This window comes from Ictalurus furcatus, chromosome 3 (assembly GCF_023375685.1).
Source record: "Ictalurus furcatus strain D&B chromosome 3, Billie_1.0, whole genome shotgun sequence".
Lineage (NCBI taxonomy): Eukaryota > Metazoa > Chordata > Actinopteri > Siluriformes > Ictaluridae > Ictalurus > Ictalurus furcatus.
Window position 1 is genome coordinate 20662377 of NC_071257.1, and position 14518 is coordinate 20676894.

Here is a 14518-nt window from a genome sequence, read left to right on the forward strand (position 1 = left end):
ACCTCTGCAGCAATGCTGGCAGCACTCATATGTCTATTTCCCAAAGACAATCTCTGGATATGACGCTGAGCACATGCACTCAACTTCTTTGGTCGACCATGGCGACGCCTGTTCTGAGTGGAATCTGTCCTGTTAAACCGCTGTATGGTCTTGGCCACCGTGCTGTAGCTCAGTGTCAGGGTCTTGGCAATCTTCTTATAGCCTAGGCCATCTTTATGTAGAGCAACAATTCTTTTTTCCAGATCCTCAGAGAGTTCTTTGCCATGAGGTGCCATGTTGAACTTCCAGTGACCAGTGTGAGGGAGTGTGAGAGCGATGACACCAAATTTAACACACCTGCTCCCCATTCACACCTGAGACCTTGTAACGCTAACAAGTCACATGACACAGGGGAGGGAAAATGGCTAATTGGGCCCAATTTGGACATTTTCACTTAGGGGTGTACTCACTTTTGTTGCCAGCAGTTTAGACATTAATGGCTGTGTGTTGAGGTATTTTGAGGGGACAGCAAATTTACACTGTTATACAAGCTGTACACTCACTACTTTACATTGTAGCAAAGTGTCATTTCTTCAGTGTTGTCACATGAAAAGATATAATCAAATATTTACAAAAATGGTGTACTCACTTTTATGAGCTTATATATATATATATATATATATATATATATATATATATATATATATATATATATTCAACAAACATATGATCATCAAGTTCTGATGTCATATATTTGCTATGTGATGAATATGTACAACATTTTAATAAATACAGTACATCATGACTTAAAGAAATTGTTTCACAGTTCATAAGCGCATGAAATCTGTGTATTATGCACCATCCTGAATCTATAAATTAAAAAAACATAAATAAATAAATAAATAAAAAATTCCCATACAGCTTTCCCATAAAAAGCATTTATTTCAAACATAGACAACTAAAATGATATGATCATAAATTGTATACTACTTCTACATGCATTCACTCACTATACACTGTAGTGGGCAGCAGTGTGTAGATGGAGCCAGGCAGTGCTACTGAGCGCAGCACGCACAACCTCTACATTAGAAAAAGAAACTGCATGCTATTCACACGGTCTGTCAACGTGGCTGAGTCATCCTGTCCACTATCCAAACAAAGCAGTGCTAGTGAAATGCTTCATCAGTGGCCAGTGTTACATTATAGCTCAAATATATCTGTGTGTGCAAACATATGACAGAAAACATCAGTGCAGCATATTATTTTCAAATTATAGAACATGATGTCGATGCAGGAAGAAGGATTAAAAGGAAATAAAAATATATAAAGGTCTCCTCAAATTTCCACTGAATATTAACAAAAGGCTAAAAGGATCTGCCTTTACCTTGTGGAATTTGTAATGTGCATAAGAAATAGAGGTCTATACATTTCTGCCAGATGCATTACTGTGCTGCCATTTTTATGAGAATCAGCAGGGGAAGAATGCTGAGGAAGCATTCGGCAGCTCGGTATATCTCAGCATGTCGCATTAAGGCTTTAGTAAAAGCTGCCATTATTATTCATCTGCAGGGAAACTGCATTAAACAGCTAAAAGTGAATGATGTCTCTCTTGGCAGGAACAGGCCTAAGGCTCACACAACGAGCAGAGCGGCCACCTATGCAAGTGTTGTGTTAATTAAGACAGGCAGCCAGAGAGCACAGAAAACATTAGCAGTGAATCAGCACTCTTAGGAGTGTGTGGTTTCCATCAGCATCTACATGAAGAAGAGAACACTTAACATTTGCGGCTTACCAGATTACCTTTCCACCTAAACTTATTGTAGAACTATCTCAAGGTTAAATTTGTCTCAGCCAACAGCTGCACTCTCACAGGTGCATTTCACACAAGAATAAGAGATGGAAGAGCTGTGTACCTGGCTGGAGGACTTGTGTCCTGGTTGTGCTGAAGCTGAGGAAGGACTTCTGCAGCGTTTGGGACCTGATCCGGGTCAGAGGGAGAAATAGGGGGTGCAGTCTCAGGTTCGAGCTCTAGAAGAGCGCTCTCTGGGGGTGTGGGTGGTGGAGTGGGGAATTCAGAGCTATCACAGAACAGGTGAGCAGGGAGAGCTGGCAGTAATGTGTCCTCCTCTGGGGGTGCGGGGAAGGAAAAGACAGACTCACTCCCATCAGCTGATTCTGACAGCAATGGCCTGGACAACACACAAATACACAAAGGGGTAAGGAGAGCTTGACAGAAAAATACATCGTTCACTTTTCTGTGTTTAAATCCTCTATGAAAACTTATTTGTATTCTTTATGTTTTAATTGAGGATGTAAATTTTTCATTGGTCTTTTCTTTGGTTTTTGTTTACTCTTTTAATTTGCTTTAATTCTGTTTTATATTTCTTGTACAGCACTTTGGTTTCAACATCTGTTGTTTGATAAATCAATAAACTAAACTTTACAGAGGCTAAGCCTAAGGCTTGTTTTGTGACAGACAGACAGACAGACAGACAGACAGACAGATAGACAGATAGATAGGTGAAGATTTTATTTTTAAGTTGTTTATCAATGGCAAGTTAGGCTAAGTGACAATTTAACAAGACATTGTCAGCCAGACTGCCCCTGCACACTGTAGGCTTATAATACCTTAACAGTTGTTTGTATACAATAGCTAATTACATTTACAGCCAATATTTGGGTCTGTACAGTATTTATTAATGAGAGTAATTACTAATTGCTACTAATGGGACCATACTGACAACCTCAGGGAAATATTTAATATAATATGTCACCTACAATACTCCTAAAGAGTTCTTGTCTACAACGTTCCTGGATTCTGTATTAAGTCAAGTTTTTTTATACAAGGTTAGGGATTTGGAACAATTTTGTTTGAACTCTTTCTGATTCACTGGTTCCTTTTATAATTCTTGATAGTTCTGGTAAGAGGAGCGGTGCAACATGTTGGTCTAGAATGAAATCGTCACACAAATGCAAGAATTCACCAGAGACTCCACTTCCAAGAACACACCGTGGCCTACAAATATTCCCATCACGGACTATAATCTCCAGCACAACACTCCCCCGGCACATTCACAATCTCCAGAGTTCTAATCACACACACCTGTTCACAATTACACTCACACCCTATGTTATCCAGTTGTGGAATAAGGCTCAGTGTGCCTTTATCTGACTTACCAAGTCTTGTATTTGTATCTCACTATTCTGGATTTTGATCTTGCCTCGTTTTTGGATTTTGGATTTCTAGACACTCAAAGCACTTTACATGGTATGGGGGGGAATCTCCTCAACCACCACTAGTGTGTAGCATCCACCTGGATGATGCGACGGCAGCCATAGTGCACCAGAACCCCCACCACACACCAGCTATTAGTGGAGAGGAGAGAGTGATGTAGCCAATTCAGAGATGGGGATTATTAGGGGGCCATAATAGAGAAGGGCCAATGGGGGAATTTCACCAGGACACCAGGGTATACCACTACTCTTTTAAGTGTCCTGGGATTTTTAATGAGCACAGAGAGTCAGGGCCTCGGTTTAACGTCTCATCCGAAAGACGGTGCTGTTTTTACAGTATAGTGTCCACATCACTATACTGAGGCATTAGGCCCCACACAGACCACAGGGTAAGCACCGCCTACTGGCCTCCCTAATATCACTTCCAGCAGCAACCTTAGTTTTCCCAAGACCTTCTGCCTGTTCCAAGCTTATGATCCTTGCTTCATGTTTTGGTAGTGTTTGCCAGTCTTTTAATAAAAAAGGCTAACCTGCATTCGACTCCAACTCTGTTGCATGACAATAATGCTATACTGGAATATAGTATTGGAATGTTATTTCAGCTGAATTACCAGCATATTTTTATGCAATATATACTAAGAAAATATAAACATAAAACCATATATTTTGCATAAAACCTTAGTCATAAGGCGACGCGTGGGTCGGGTTCGCCCCCAAAGTAGAAATGAAACGTAAAATCCACTAAAAAGTCATACATCATAATTGGTATTGGCCAATGAAAGATGGCAAAAGCCCAACTGGGTAGACAGCAGACGGTCCTCCAGCTGCTCATAGTGAGGGCCAGCCTCCTGCCACACTCTAAAAATATACCTCACTTATGCATCTCAGCCTCCAGATATCCACACTCCTTCAACAACTGTTCCTAGCATAGCATAGCATTTCCAACACACTGTATCCTTTAATCAACAAAGTCCCATACTGCCACCTCAGACCTGCTTGTCTCATAATAGACATTTAAGTTCAACATACTTCTTGTGTAACTTATCTAGAGTTTTAGAAAAACTCTAATTTGTGTCTCTGACACAAATACACACTAACATATACTTTCACACAGCCTAATCACTTGGGAGCAGCTGTATTCGCTGAAATAGACCTAGAGGCCCAGACTGTGTTTAATAGCAAACAGACTGCAATAAATAAAAGTAGTGCTGGCATATAACAATGCAACTAGTGTGTACTAAAGCAGTTTTCACACTTTTTTTAACATGCCACCAGAAGCAGTTTCAGCTAATTATAGTTGAGCTGCCGTATAAAAAGGTTACATACTTTCAGTTTTTTTCCCCCAAGTCTGTTATGATCTACTGCTTCCCAAACATTTTTTTCTGGTGATCATGAATTACCATGATACCTCTGACTCTTTCACATACCCATTTCTTCCAGCCACATCACTCTTGCATGAACATTGTTCCTTTAACTTCAGATGAATTAGCTTTCCTGAGCATCCAACATTGAGGTGCCCTGTTAAGAACTCAGAACGGCATGACTAGAATTTCTAGCCAAACCTTTTAGTGGTGTAAACAGCAATGAAAATATTAACAAACTGTACACAATTGGAGTATGTTGTTGCATGCAATTATTTGCCGTAACATATCTATAAAGGAGGCCCTATGTCTAGGGCCGAGGTTTCAATATAAATAAATAAAATACATTTTTTTACAATGTGAGAAGCTTTTTAGCTTGGCTTACCGTAGACCTTCTTCTATGATAAACTCTGATAACAATTTTTATTATATAACAATGAAAAACAAACAAATATCTGGAAAAATTAATTTGTACACATCAAAGGACATAGGTAATATGTGGTTAAGTCAGTGAAATCTAAAAGTAGAGTAACTGGCCACATGCAGGTGAACACCATCGGTTATGTTATGGTGAGCATGTGTGGATCCACTTGTGGCTTGTTAGCACGTGTTTATATTAGTCCGAGTGGAAAGAGCTGAATAAATGGAGACATTAGCATGCAAACACCTTTGTCTCGAATTTTATTTACTTTCTTCACTGAAACATGTTTCAAATGGGTGATCATACTGAGTATAGTCATCTGTTTGACACCAGGAATGAGAGAGAGAGAAGCAGGAACAGGGAAAGAAGAAAGATGCTTCTCTACAGCACATAGATTTCCTCCTACTTTCCATCTGTTGTGCCCTGACAATTATTAGCACTTAATTTACTCTACCCTTGAGCCTCAGCAGCATCAAAGAAGGTGTATGACTAAACTTCAGGAACAGTGAAATATGTGCAGAACTTACCAAGTGTTGGAGCGCACAGAGTCCACTAGCCTGATTGAGTGCAGACTACACACTACAGCATGGAGGGTATTCCCTTTAGGCACTGCACTCAAAATACCTCAAGACACTTTGCTGGTCTCTCTCTCTCTCTCTCTCTCTCTCTCTCTCTCACTCTCTCACACACACACACACACACATACACACACTCACACACAAGCATGTACTCTGACTCATTCACACTGGTCTCGAGTGTGCCACTGTTCCATCCCTTTTGTTCTACACTGATAGGCCTCTAAGAATGACCTCATGTGAGGGTGTTGGCGCAAATAGCAAACATATATGGATGCATGGTTGCACATTCTTGCACTCACATTTGCCAGAACACACACACATTCACACATGTAGGCTACATACTTTGTGGACCACATCTACAAGAGAATTGGGGAGAATCTGACAGCTACCTTTCAGTTAGCTAAAGCCACTCACGCACTAGAACAAAATACCAATGATTACCAGCATGAACTAACAAGCTAACTTTTGTGGTTTAAGAAATAAGAAGGACATTAGACTTTAGAATGTCTGTCATTCACTGGCCCCGTTCTGTCTCTCCTAGTACACTTCTGGGTCAAAGGCTATGACTGACAGGCAGCAAGTGCTCTAAGGTGTGGCTGTGTAGTTGTAAGGTCAGTAAAGAGTGAAGAAGACAGAATTAGAGAGAAAGTAAACATAGCACTGATAAATGAGCGATTAAACCACAGTTAAATCCTTTCAGAATGTAACTTTGGACTTTAACTAACAAAAAACAAAATCAACATCTTACAGAATAAACTAACTTTTGTAAAAGTGGTAATGTTGTGTAATAAAGTTCCTACCTGCTGTCAGGTGGTTCCTCTGGCTGCTCCTTTACTACAGAGTCACTGTCTATAGTAGGGGAATGAGACTCTAGTTCAGCCTGAGGTTTGTCAAGAGTCTCAAAAGGTCTAAGGAGAAACAACAGGCATTGAAAACAGGTCAAGAGATGACCAAGAGTGCATCGCAATACAAAGATTTCATGGGCAATTGTTTATAGTCTCTGTGAAGGCGATGTGTCGTTGGGTGTCTATATGAATAGGCTCTTTCTTGCCACAAAGGGCATGAGATGATGTCATTGCTGAGATCACCTTCAGGAGATAATGGGCCATAGTAGATGTGCAACCTTTCATTAAACCACTACAGTAATTTACACAGTCTCAAAAACTTCCATATCTATACATCCTAACTTTCTGTAAATTGAAACTGAGATTCAAATATACCATAAAGTTATAGTACATTTAGAAAAAATGTTTCTTCAAGAGTTCTTTGGATGTTCAAAATTCCTAAAGGGGTTCTAACTGGGACCTTTTCTGAAATTAAAGGGATCTATATAGACCCTAAATGAATTCCCCTAGAAGGAGATTGGGGGTGGTAAATGTAACATTTCCATCATAATCTGAAGGTTAGGCTATGGCTAGTCTAGTAAGATAGACCTCTAGACTTTGTTAGAGTGTGTGGTAATGTTTGTCACTAAATATAGCCAAGAACAACATTTTTTCACAGGAAGAGGCCTGTAAACCATTTTTACTCACCATTTTTCAAACACAACTATCAAACAACTTTTAATGAACTGCCGTAATGACTTTTTTCTTTTTAGTCCAGTGACTGCTTCCTGCTCTGAAAACCTCAGTCAGTTTCATGTTGAAAACCGGTGTACAGATGAATGTATACACAGAAGTGCAAAGACCCAATCAGATTGCAAACTTCAAGACTCTAAAGATTGTGACCAGCTATAAAAAGACATGAGACACATGGACATGTAGCATCTGATGCTGAGACTAAACTCAGCTGAAAAATATAGGCAATGTGAAAACTTTTAACATTTAATGAAAGGCCTCCTGACTTCTTTTTCATACAAGAACTACCATGTGAACTACCACAATCATTTATGGGATTAAACACTTGAAATGTATATCTGCTAAACACTTTATTTTATGGATTTAAGTTCTTCACTATGAATAGTAGCTACATAAACTCTCTCCTAAGCAGTTCTCAAGTACCTGTTATCTGCAGATCCACAAGGCGTCTCAAGCTTATATTTCTGTTGAGTCTGAGATATAGAGGCCGCCTCTTTCAGTGCTCTGAGCCAGTCTGAACACTCACATGATTCTTCTGTGTTGGCTGTTTTTTGATTCAGTTCTATTACAGGACTAACAGCTGCACCTGGGCTCTCTGAAACATCCTCCTCCAATAAAGCACTAGTCTTCATAGTAACTGACCTGTTTTCATCTGTTGATACTTGTTGAGTGTATTCATTGCCATCAGCTGTTTCCTTCTGAACTACTTTGCTGAATAAAGTGAAGTCCACGTCTCCAACTTTTGAGCCATGTTCCATTTTCAATTCTTCTGAAGCATTTTCATAGATAGTCTGAATAAAGGAATTGGCAGCCTCATGACCAGAGTCTGTATTAGCATTGAGTAATGTCTGGGAAGGGTCCTGTGAGGTTGACAACGTGGCAACAGCAGTGAGTTTGGGACTTGATGACAACTCTTTTTCCTGTTCAGTCTGGAATCCATCACTGACACTTGATTTTATGAGATCAGTACCACCACTCACTGTGAAGGAACCCAATTTCTCATCTTTGTGTTGAGGCAATTTTCTCTCATTTCCTTCCTTTATGTCTTTAAGATCACACTCTACGGCACTAGTCTCAGGCCTTGCAGACTTCTCTGTGAGTTTCCTGCCTTCTGCTGTCTCATTCTCTCTTCCCTCTTCTTTGCCTTCACTTATCTGTTCCTTCCTGTGCTCCATCTGCTTGACCTCTCCTGAAATAACTGTTGCTGTCTTCTTATTTTTGGCCTCCTCTTCGGTTCCTGCACTTGTTGTGAAGCTTCGTGACTCAGTATGCTGTGCTTCAGGATCAAGTGCATCCTGCCACTCTTTGTTTTGTGAACATTTGGGATCCAAAGATGCCTCATTATGTTGCTCCACCTCCAAAGCCAAGATTTTAGTCTGAAGGGGTGAACAGTGGAGTTCTATATTGTGAATTTCAGCTTTATTTATCAGTTCTTCATTGTCCATGTCTTGAGAGACATCAACAACACTCTCACGCTCCACGTTCTCAACAGGAGTTCTGTAAACAGATGGCAGCATCGCCTCAGTCTGAACACTAGTACACACCTCAGTACACTTGTTCTTGCCAAAGGTGATAGCACTGAAACATTGATCCACTGTTTTGGGTTCATGGTGTGAGGTGCTAGAATTCTCACATGGTTTGGGTAAATTGCTGGCAAGTTCTACAGCTTTACAGAGGTCAGGTACGACTTCCTCCAGACGTCCAGGTTTATCCACACTGACCTGTGATTCACTTGTATTGCCCAAGTGAGGTTTGCCGTCACTTTCTTGTGACGCTTCAATGACAGACACTGGCAATTCTTTCAGCTCAGTGTTGAGCTCTGTATTGTCAAGGGCTGCTGCTGAAATGCGCAGGAATTTATTTTCTTGATTGTCTGTCTGTTCTTCTTGGTTACTATCTTCTGTACTATTTTCATTAATGTCTTTAATTATAGAAGATACATCTCCAAAGCCTGTTGGTTTGATACTGGGTTCACTTTGCTTTAGCTTACCATCAAGACATGCATCACCATCAGTAATGATACTGTCATGATCCATCAGCAGCTTGACATTTTCCAATTTCCCAAAACTACTACAGGAGTTCTCAGATTCAGCTCTACTTTCGAAAATCCCATTGGCCTGCGCTTCATAACTAGGACAGCTAAATTTGGGTTCTTTTAGTGAAACATCATCATACCTCTCCAAAACTCTCATTTCCACTGTTTCTGTAGTTTTTTCTTCTGTTGTCTCTCTGTGATCCACAGTTACCTCCCTTTGTTCCACATTGGTTTGTACTTTTTCTACATCTTTCTCCAAATTTTGATTGCTCTCTTGTAGTTCATCTGAAGGGTTTGTTTGCTTGCTTTTGTTTATCTCTTCTTTAAGGTTTCCAGACAGTCCATCCTCCAATGTGTGTAAGTTGTTGATTGATTGCTCACACTTCATTTCATTTTCAGAGACATTAAATTCATCTGTAGTAGTTTGTTCTTTGAATAGGCTAGCATCATTTGCACAATCTGGTTCTTCAAGTTGTTCCACCTTAATCACCTGATTTTCTTCTTCAGTATTTTCTTGATATGTTTTATTTGTTCTAACAGTATCATCTTTATTGAAGCTACCTGTATCCTCTATTAGCACCTGATTTAGGACGGGGTTGATTTCAGAGGCAGCAGGTTTGGGGCTTGAGTGTTGTGGTATCACAGTGGAAAGTTCAATCGCACAGCATTCCTTGGCCATAGAGGTGTCTATCTCAACAAAGCAATTCGGGTCTGCATAGGCAGATGGTGAGGACTGAATATCAGCCATTCTGTCCTCTGATTCAGAGCTGACATAGCCAAATGAAGGGTAAACTTTATCTGCTGTTGATGCATTTGGCTTAGAAATAGCATCACATTTGTCATATAATTTGCTTTCATCACAGTGTTGTGGAATGAGTATCAGAGTATCTGTATTTTGCTCAGTTGCTTGTCTTATAGTACTAATGTCTGCTATATCCTTTGTGTGTGTGATTTGATCCCATTCATGATGAGTACTAAATTGTCTCCCTGGTTCCCTTGTTAGAACATCCACTTCAGGTTTTTCATTTCCAGGGACCTCTTGTACCACTAAATCAATCCCCTTATTTGCTTTTTTATCACTATGTAGGCTGCCAGGTGCCAAATTAGTACCTTTCACTTCTCTATATGCTAACTTGGTATCCTGCACAGAAGACGCTATGGCAGTTGTTATAGCCGGGATTAACACATTCATACAGCTGTTATCATTTTCAATTTTTTCTCTCTTTGTCTGCACAGGTTTAGAACGCTCATTGGGTGTTTCTACAGGATCACTTTGAATATTGGAAGATGAAATTCTCCCTTCCCTCCTGCCATATACTGCCAAATCAGGAGGTTCGAGATCTTTTGTAGACACAATACTCATAGCAGCTTCTGAGACTGCTCCACTGTCATGTTCTATACCTGTTTGAGATTGCAGCTTACTCATGTTCTCTTCAGGTTTTGCTTGGAAACATTCCTCCAAGATCACAGTATTTGATTTCTGGTTCTGTTGTGATATGCCTGTATTGTTAGTAGACTGGCTTGATTGGATCTTATTTGCATTTTCATCACTTTGTAAGCTATCTGGTGCCAAGTTAGGACCATCCACTTTTTCTTTAGAAGCTAACTTGATATCCTGCTTGGAAGAAGCAGCATCCGTTAGTATATCTGGGATTAACACATTCAGACAGCAAGAACTGTTATCATTTTCGTTTTTCTCTCTCTTTGTCTCCACAGATACACAATGCGCATCAGATTTTTCTACAATATCAGTTTTCACAGTCTTATTTCTCATATCTGCTGCACCAACACTTCCATTGTTCAGAGTGCTGATTTTATTATAGTTGCATTGTGCTTCCTCTTCTGAGAAAGAAACATTACAGTCATTAATGGCCTCCCAGTGACTCATCATAGGGCCAGGATGCTTGAGCACAATAGGTACTTTAGGATCACTTTGAATGTTGGAAGATGAAACTCCCCCTTCCCCCATGCCAGATACATCTATTTCAGGTGGCTTGAGGTCTTTCGTAGACACAACACTCATGGCAACTTCCGTGACTGCTCCACTGTCATGACCTAAATCTGTTTGAAATTGCAGCTCACTTGTGTTCTCTACAGGTTTTGCTTGAGAAGATTCCTCCAAGATCATAGTATTTGATATCTGGTCCTGTTGAGATATATCTGTACTGTACTGTTGAGATATATCTGTACTAGACTGTCTTGACAGCATGTTTTCTACTTTGGAGCATTCAGCAGCAGATAGGGTTTCCTCTTCCTGAACAATACATAACGGTTTCTCAGGTGCCCCAGGTTCAACATCCATTTCAGATTTTCCATCTTTAGAGTTCTCAAGTAACACAAAATCTATCCTCTTATTTGTATTTTCATCATCATGTAGGCTACCTGAAGACAAATTATTACCTTCCGCTTCTTTAGATGCTAACTTGGTATCCTGCACGGAAGAAGCCATGACAGTTATATCAGGGATTAACACAGTCATACAGGAAAGGCTGGTATTATTTTCTATTTTTTCTCCTGTAGTCTCCACAGCTTCTCTTTTTAATACAGCATCAGTTTTTACAATCGTACTGCTCATCTCTGCTTTAACTTCCTGACTGCATTGCATTTCCTCTCCCAGGAGAGAAACATTACAGTCATTAATGACCTCCCAGTGACTCATCATAGGGCCAGGAGGCCTGAGCACAATAGGCACTTTAGTATCACTTTGAATACTGGCACTGGCAGAGGGTATGCTCCCTTCCACTGCACTAGATACATTTATAGCAGGAGGAAGCTTTGGATCTTTTGTACTCACAGTGCCCACGGCAACTTCTGAAGCTGGTCCAGTGTCATGACTGGAATCGGTCTGATATTGGTGCTCACTCATGTGATCTTCACATTTTGCTTGAGGACATCCAATAGAAATTAAATTGGGTTGTTCAGTATTTGATTTTAGGTCCTTCTTGGATATGCCTGTACTGTCAGTAGATTGACTGGACAGCATGCCGTCTACATCTGTGCAGGAGAGGGGTTTTTCTTCAGATTTTATGCAATGTTCCTGAGAAACACTTCCTGAAGTTTGCGACTCTAACTTCTGCTGTACACGGTCACTCAGAATGCTCACATCATATTCCACTGATTTGGCTTCCGTTCTATCCACTTCTTTGGTGGTGAGCACAACCTCAGGTTTTTTCTCTACATCAGACACAATGAGGTCAGAAAGACTGATGAGGTCCATCTTATCACTTCCATCCTCTTCCATAATAGTATCCTGCAGTTCAACCCCTTTTTCATTAGTATCCTCTAATGAAGGTTTATGCTCCAGGGTGCTCTGGGTGATTAGTACAATTTCATCCTTTTTTTGAATCTCTTCTTTGTTTGTTGTAAGCAGATCAGGATTTTTGTTCACTGCATTGTTCTCAGAGGTCTCCATATCATTAGTACTCATAATCTTCAGTGACTCCTCAACACTCATTGTAATGTTATTAGTAATTTTATCTTTTGAATCATTTTCTTTTTTGCCATCAATATGCTTTTCAGGGTTTTCAGTCACAGTCATGATTTCCACTGTCACCTCAACCTCACCGGTGCTTTCACATATGGGATAAGCTGCATTTTGGGGTGGGTCTGGTTTTCTGTTGCTAAATAACCCCTGAAAGCTAAAGCTTGTCTCACTTACTGGGTGCCACAGATTCTCATGGACCGTTAGTGGTGGCAGAGAAGCAAACCCAGTCACCTGGCATGGCATGTCATCTTGAGAGCCCCCAGTTCCCCCATCCACTTTGTTAAAACTTCCAGTGATGCTCCTCATGTCCAGCTGAGATGTAGATGATAAATGCTTGTCTTCAGTCTTATGGCATGTGTCTTTTCCTGTCCCCGCCTTGTTTTGTTGGGTGCTGTTAATTTCAGTTTGAATCCATGAAGTATTCTGTACCTGTTGATAGCTGGTCTGTACAGCAAGATCTCTAGCATCTGCTGAAGCAGCTTGCAGATGTGAAAAATCGCTGTTTGGCTGGTTTTCACCCAGTGCATTAAAACTCTCTTTCAGAGGAGCCTCTTTCTCTGATGCTTCCTTGCTCTCTGTTTCTGTGGCGTTTAAGAGGAAGACAGGAGAGGAGGGGTTGATCAAGCCGCTGACAATTGTTTTGCTGCTGGTCAACAAAGGTAAGGCTGTGTCAGCTATGTCTGCTGTGACCAAAGTAACGAGTTCATCCCTTTGCTGTGGTTCCACCAGTGTCACTCCGTTGTCATGGAGAGAATAAGATTTAGTCACTGCCAAGGACAGTGCCTGCTCTCTGTATAAAGTCTCTGCTCCACCCCTTTCTTTCCCTCTCCCCTCCTCTGTTCCTCCCTCTCCCCTTTTCTCCAGTGACTCAGAGCTCTTTCTCTTCCAATCACGTCTGTCGTTAAACTCTGGTGTAGAGGCAGCGACCACAGTCATGTCCGCAACACTGACTGTGCCTGTCTTTTTCTTGCCAGCTGCAGAGAGAGAGTCCATCCCCAAGGAGCAATCAACTGTCAGACCTCCTCCATTCCCTTCATTTTCTTCAGAGTTTTGTAGCATTTCGCTGCTCCATCTCACCTCAGATGCTGCTCCTACCTCCTTAGCTTCCTTTGCAGGTGAGTTATTAATCTCTGGAAAGCTTAGAGAACATAAGTGCACTCCTGTTGCAATACTTTCACTCCATTTTCCATCAGAACACAGAGATTCATGTGTTTCCTGTGATTTTGTGGTTCCATCTAAATATCCTTTCTCTGTTGTCTTCACTCTTTCTGAATCTCCAGTTCCCTTCTCTCCCACTCCCTCGCATTCTATCATTTCTGGCATTGTGGATGTCGTCAGTGGCGGTGTGAAATCAACGGCTGATGCTGAAGCCTCCTCAAGGGCACTCTCCTCCTCCGTCTTTATCCCTTTAGTGCTAGTTCTGCTCAGAGAGTGTGTTTTCCCCCACACCACTGTGTGTGTGCCAGCTTCACCGCCTATAAAAAACACATTCTCCTCCTCCTCCAATGGGCATGCCTCTGAACCGCATCTCTTTTCATGCTCATGTTCACTGGCGTTTACATCTCGAAAATCAATCACAGTGCTATCAGTAGATACCTTATATACACATTTCTCATGTTCAACTTCACTTGTTGAGTTGAGGTTTAGGGTTTCATATTCTGATATTGACTTACAGGGTCCATCTGTCCCAAAGTTACCCTGTTCTTCAGTACTCTGCAGATGGTCCAGTGTGGGGGCAGGTGTATTCTCCAGTGGGATAAGATAAGCCTGATTCGATAAAGACTCTGGAGATGAGGAGCAGAGATGCCCCAGCTGTCCAAGGTTGTCTAACAACTCAATTTGATTATCT

The 14518-nt window shown here is 40.9% G+C and overlaps 1 protein-coding gene across 6 annotated transcripts in view; it reads right to left on the bottom strand.

Annotated features, from left to right (window-relative positions):
- Window positions 1–13038, bottom strand: part of tacc2 (transforming, acidic coiled-coil containing protein 2) — a 49012-nt gene extending 35974 nt beyond the window's left edge. For all 6 annotated transcript variants that reach the window (XR_008385587.1, XM_053621334.1, XM_053621333.1 and 3 more), the window contains exons 1-3: window positions 7574–13038; window positions 6374–6481; window positions 1893–2168 (exon numbers count right to left, since the gene is read on the bottom strand). Coding sequence is in view for 5 of the 6 variants with exons in the window: in XM_053621334.1 (XP_053477309.1) it covers window positions 1893–2168; window positions 6374–6481; window positions 7574–12975 (5786 nt within the window). In the remaining variant the exon portion in view is untranslated. The remainder of the gene's footprint in view (window positions 1–1892; window positions 2169–6373; window positions 6482–7573) is intronic.
- Window positions 13039–14518: the final 1480 nt, after the last annotated feature.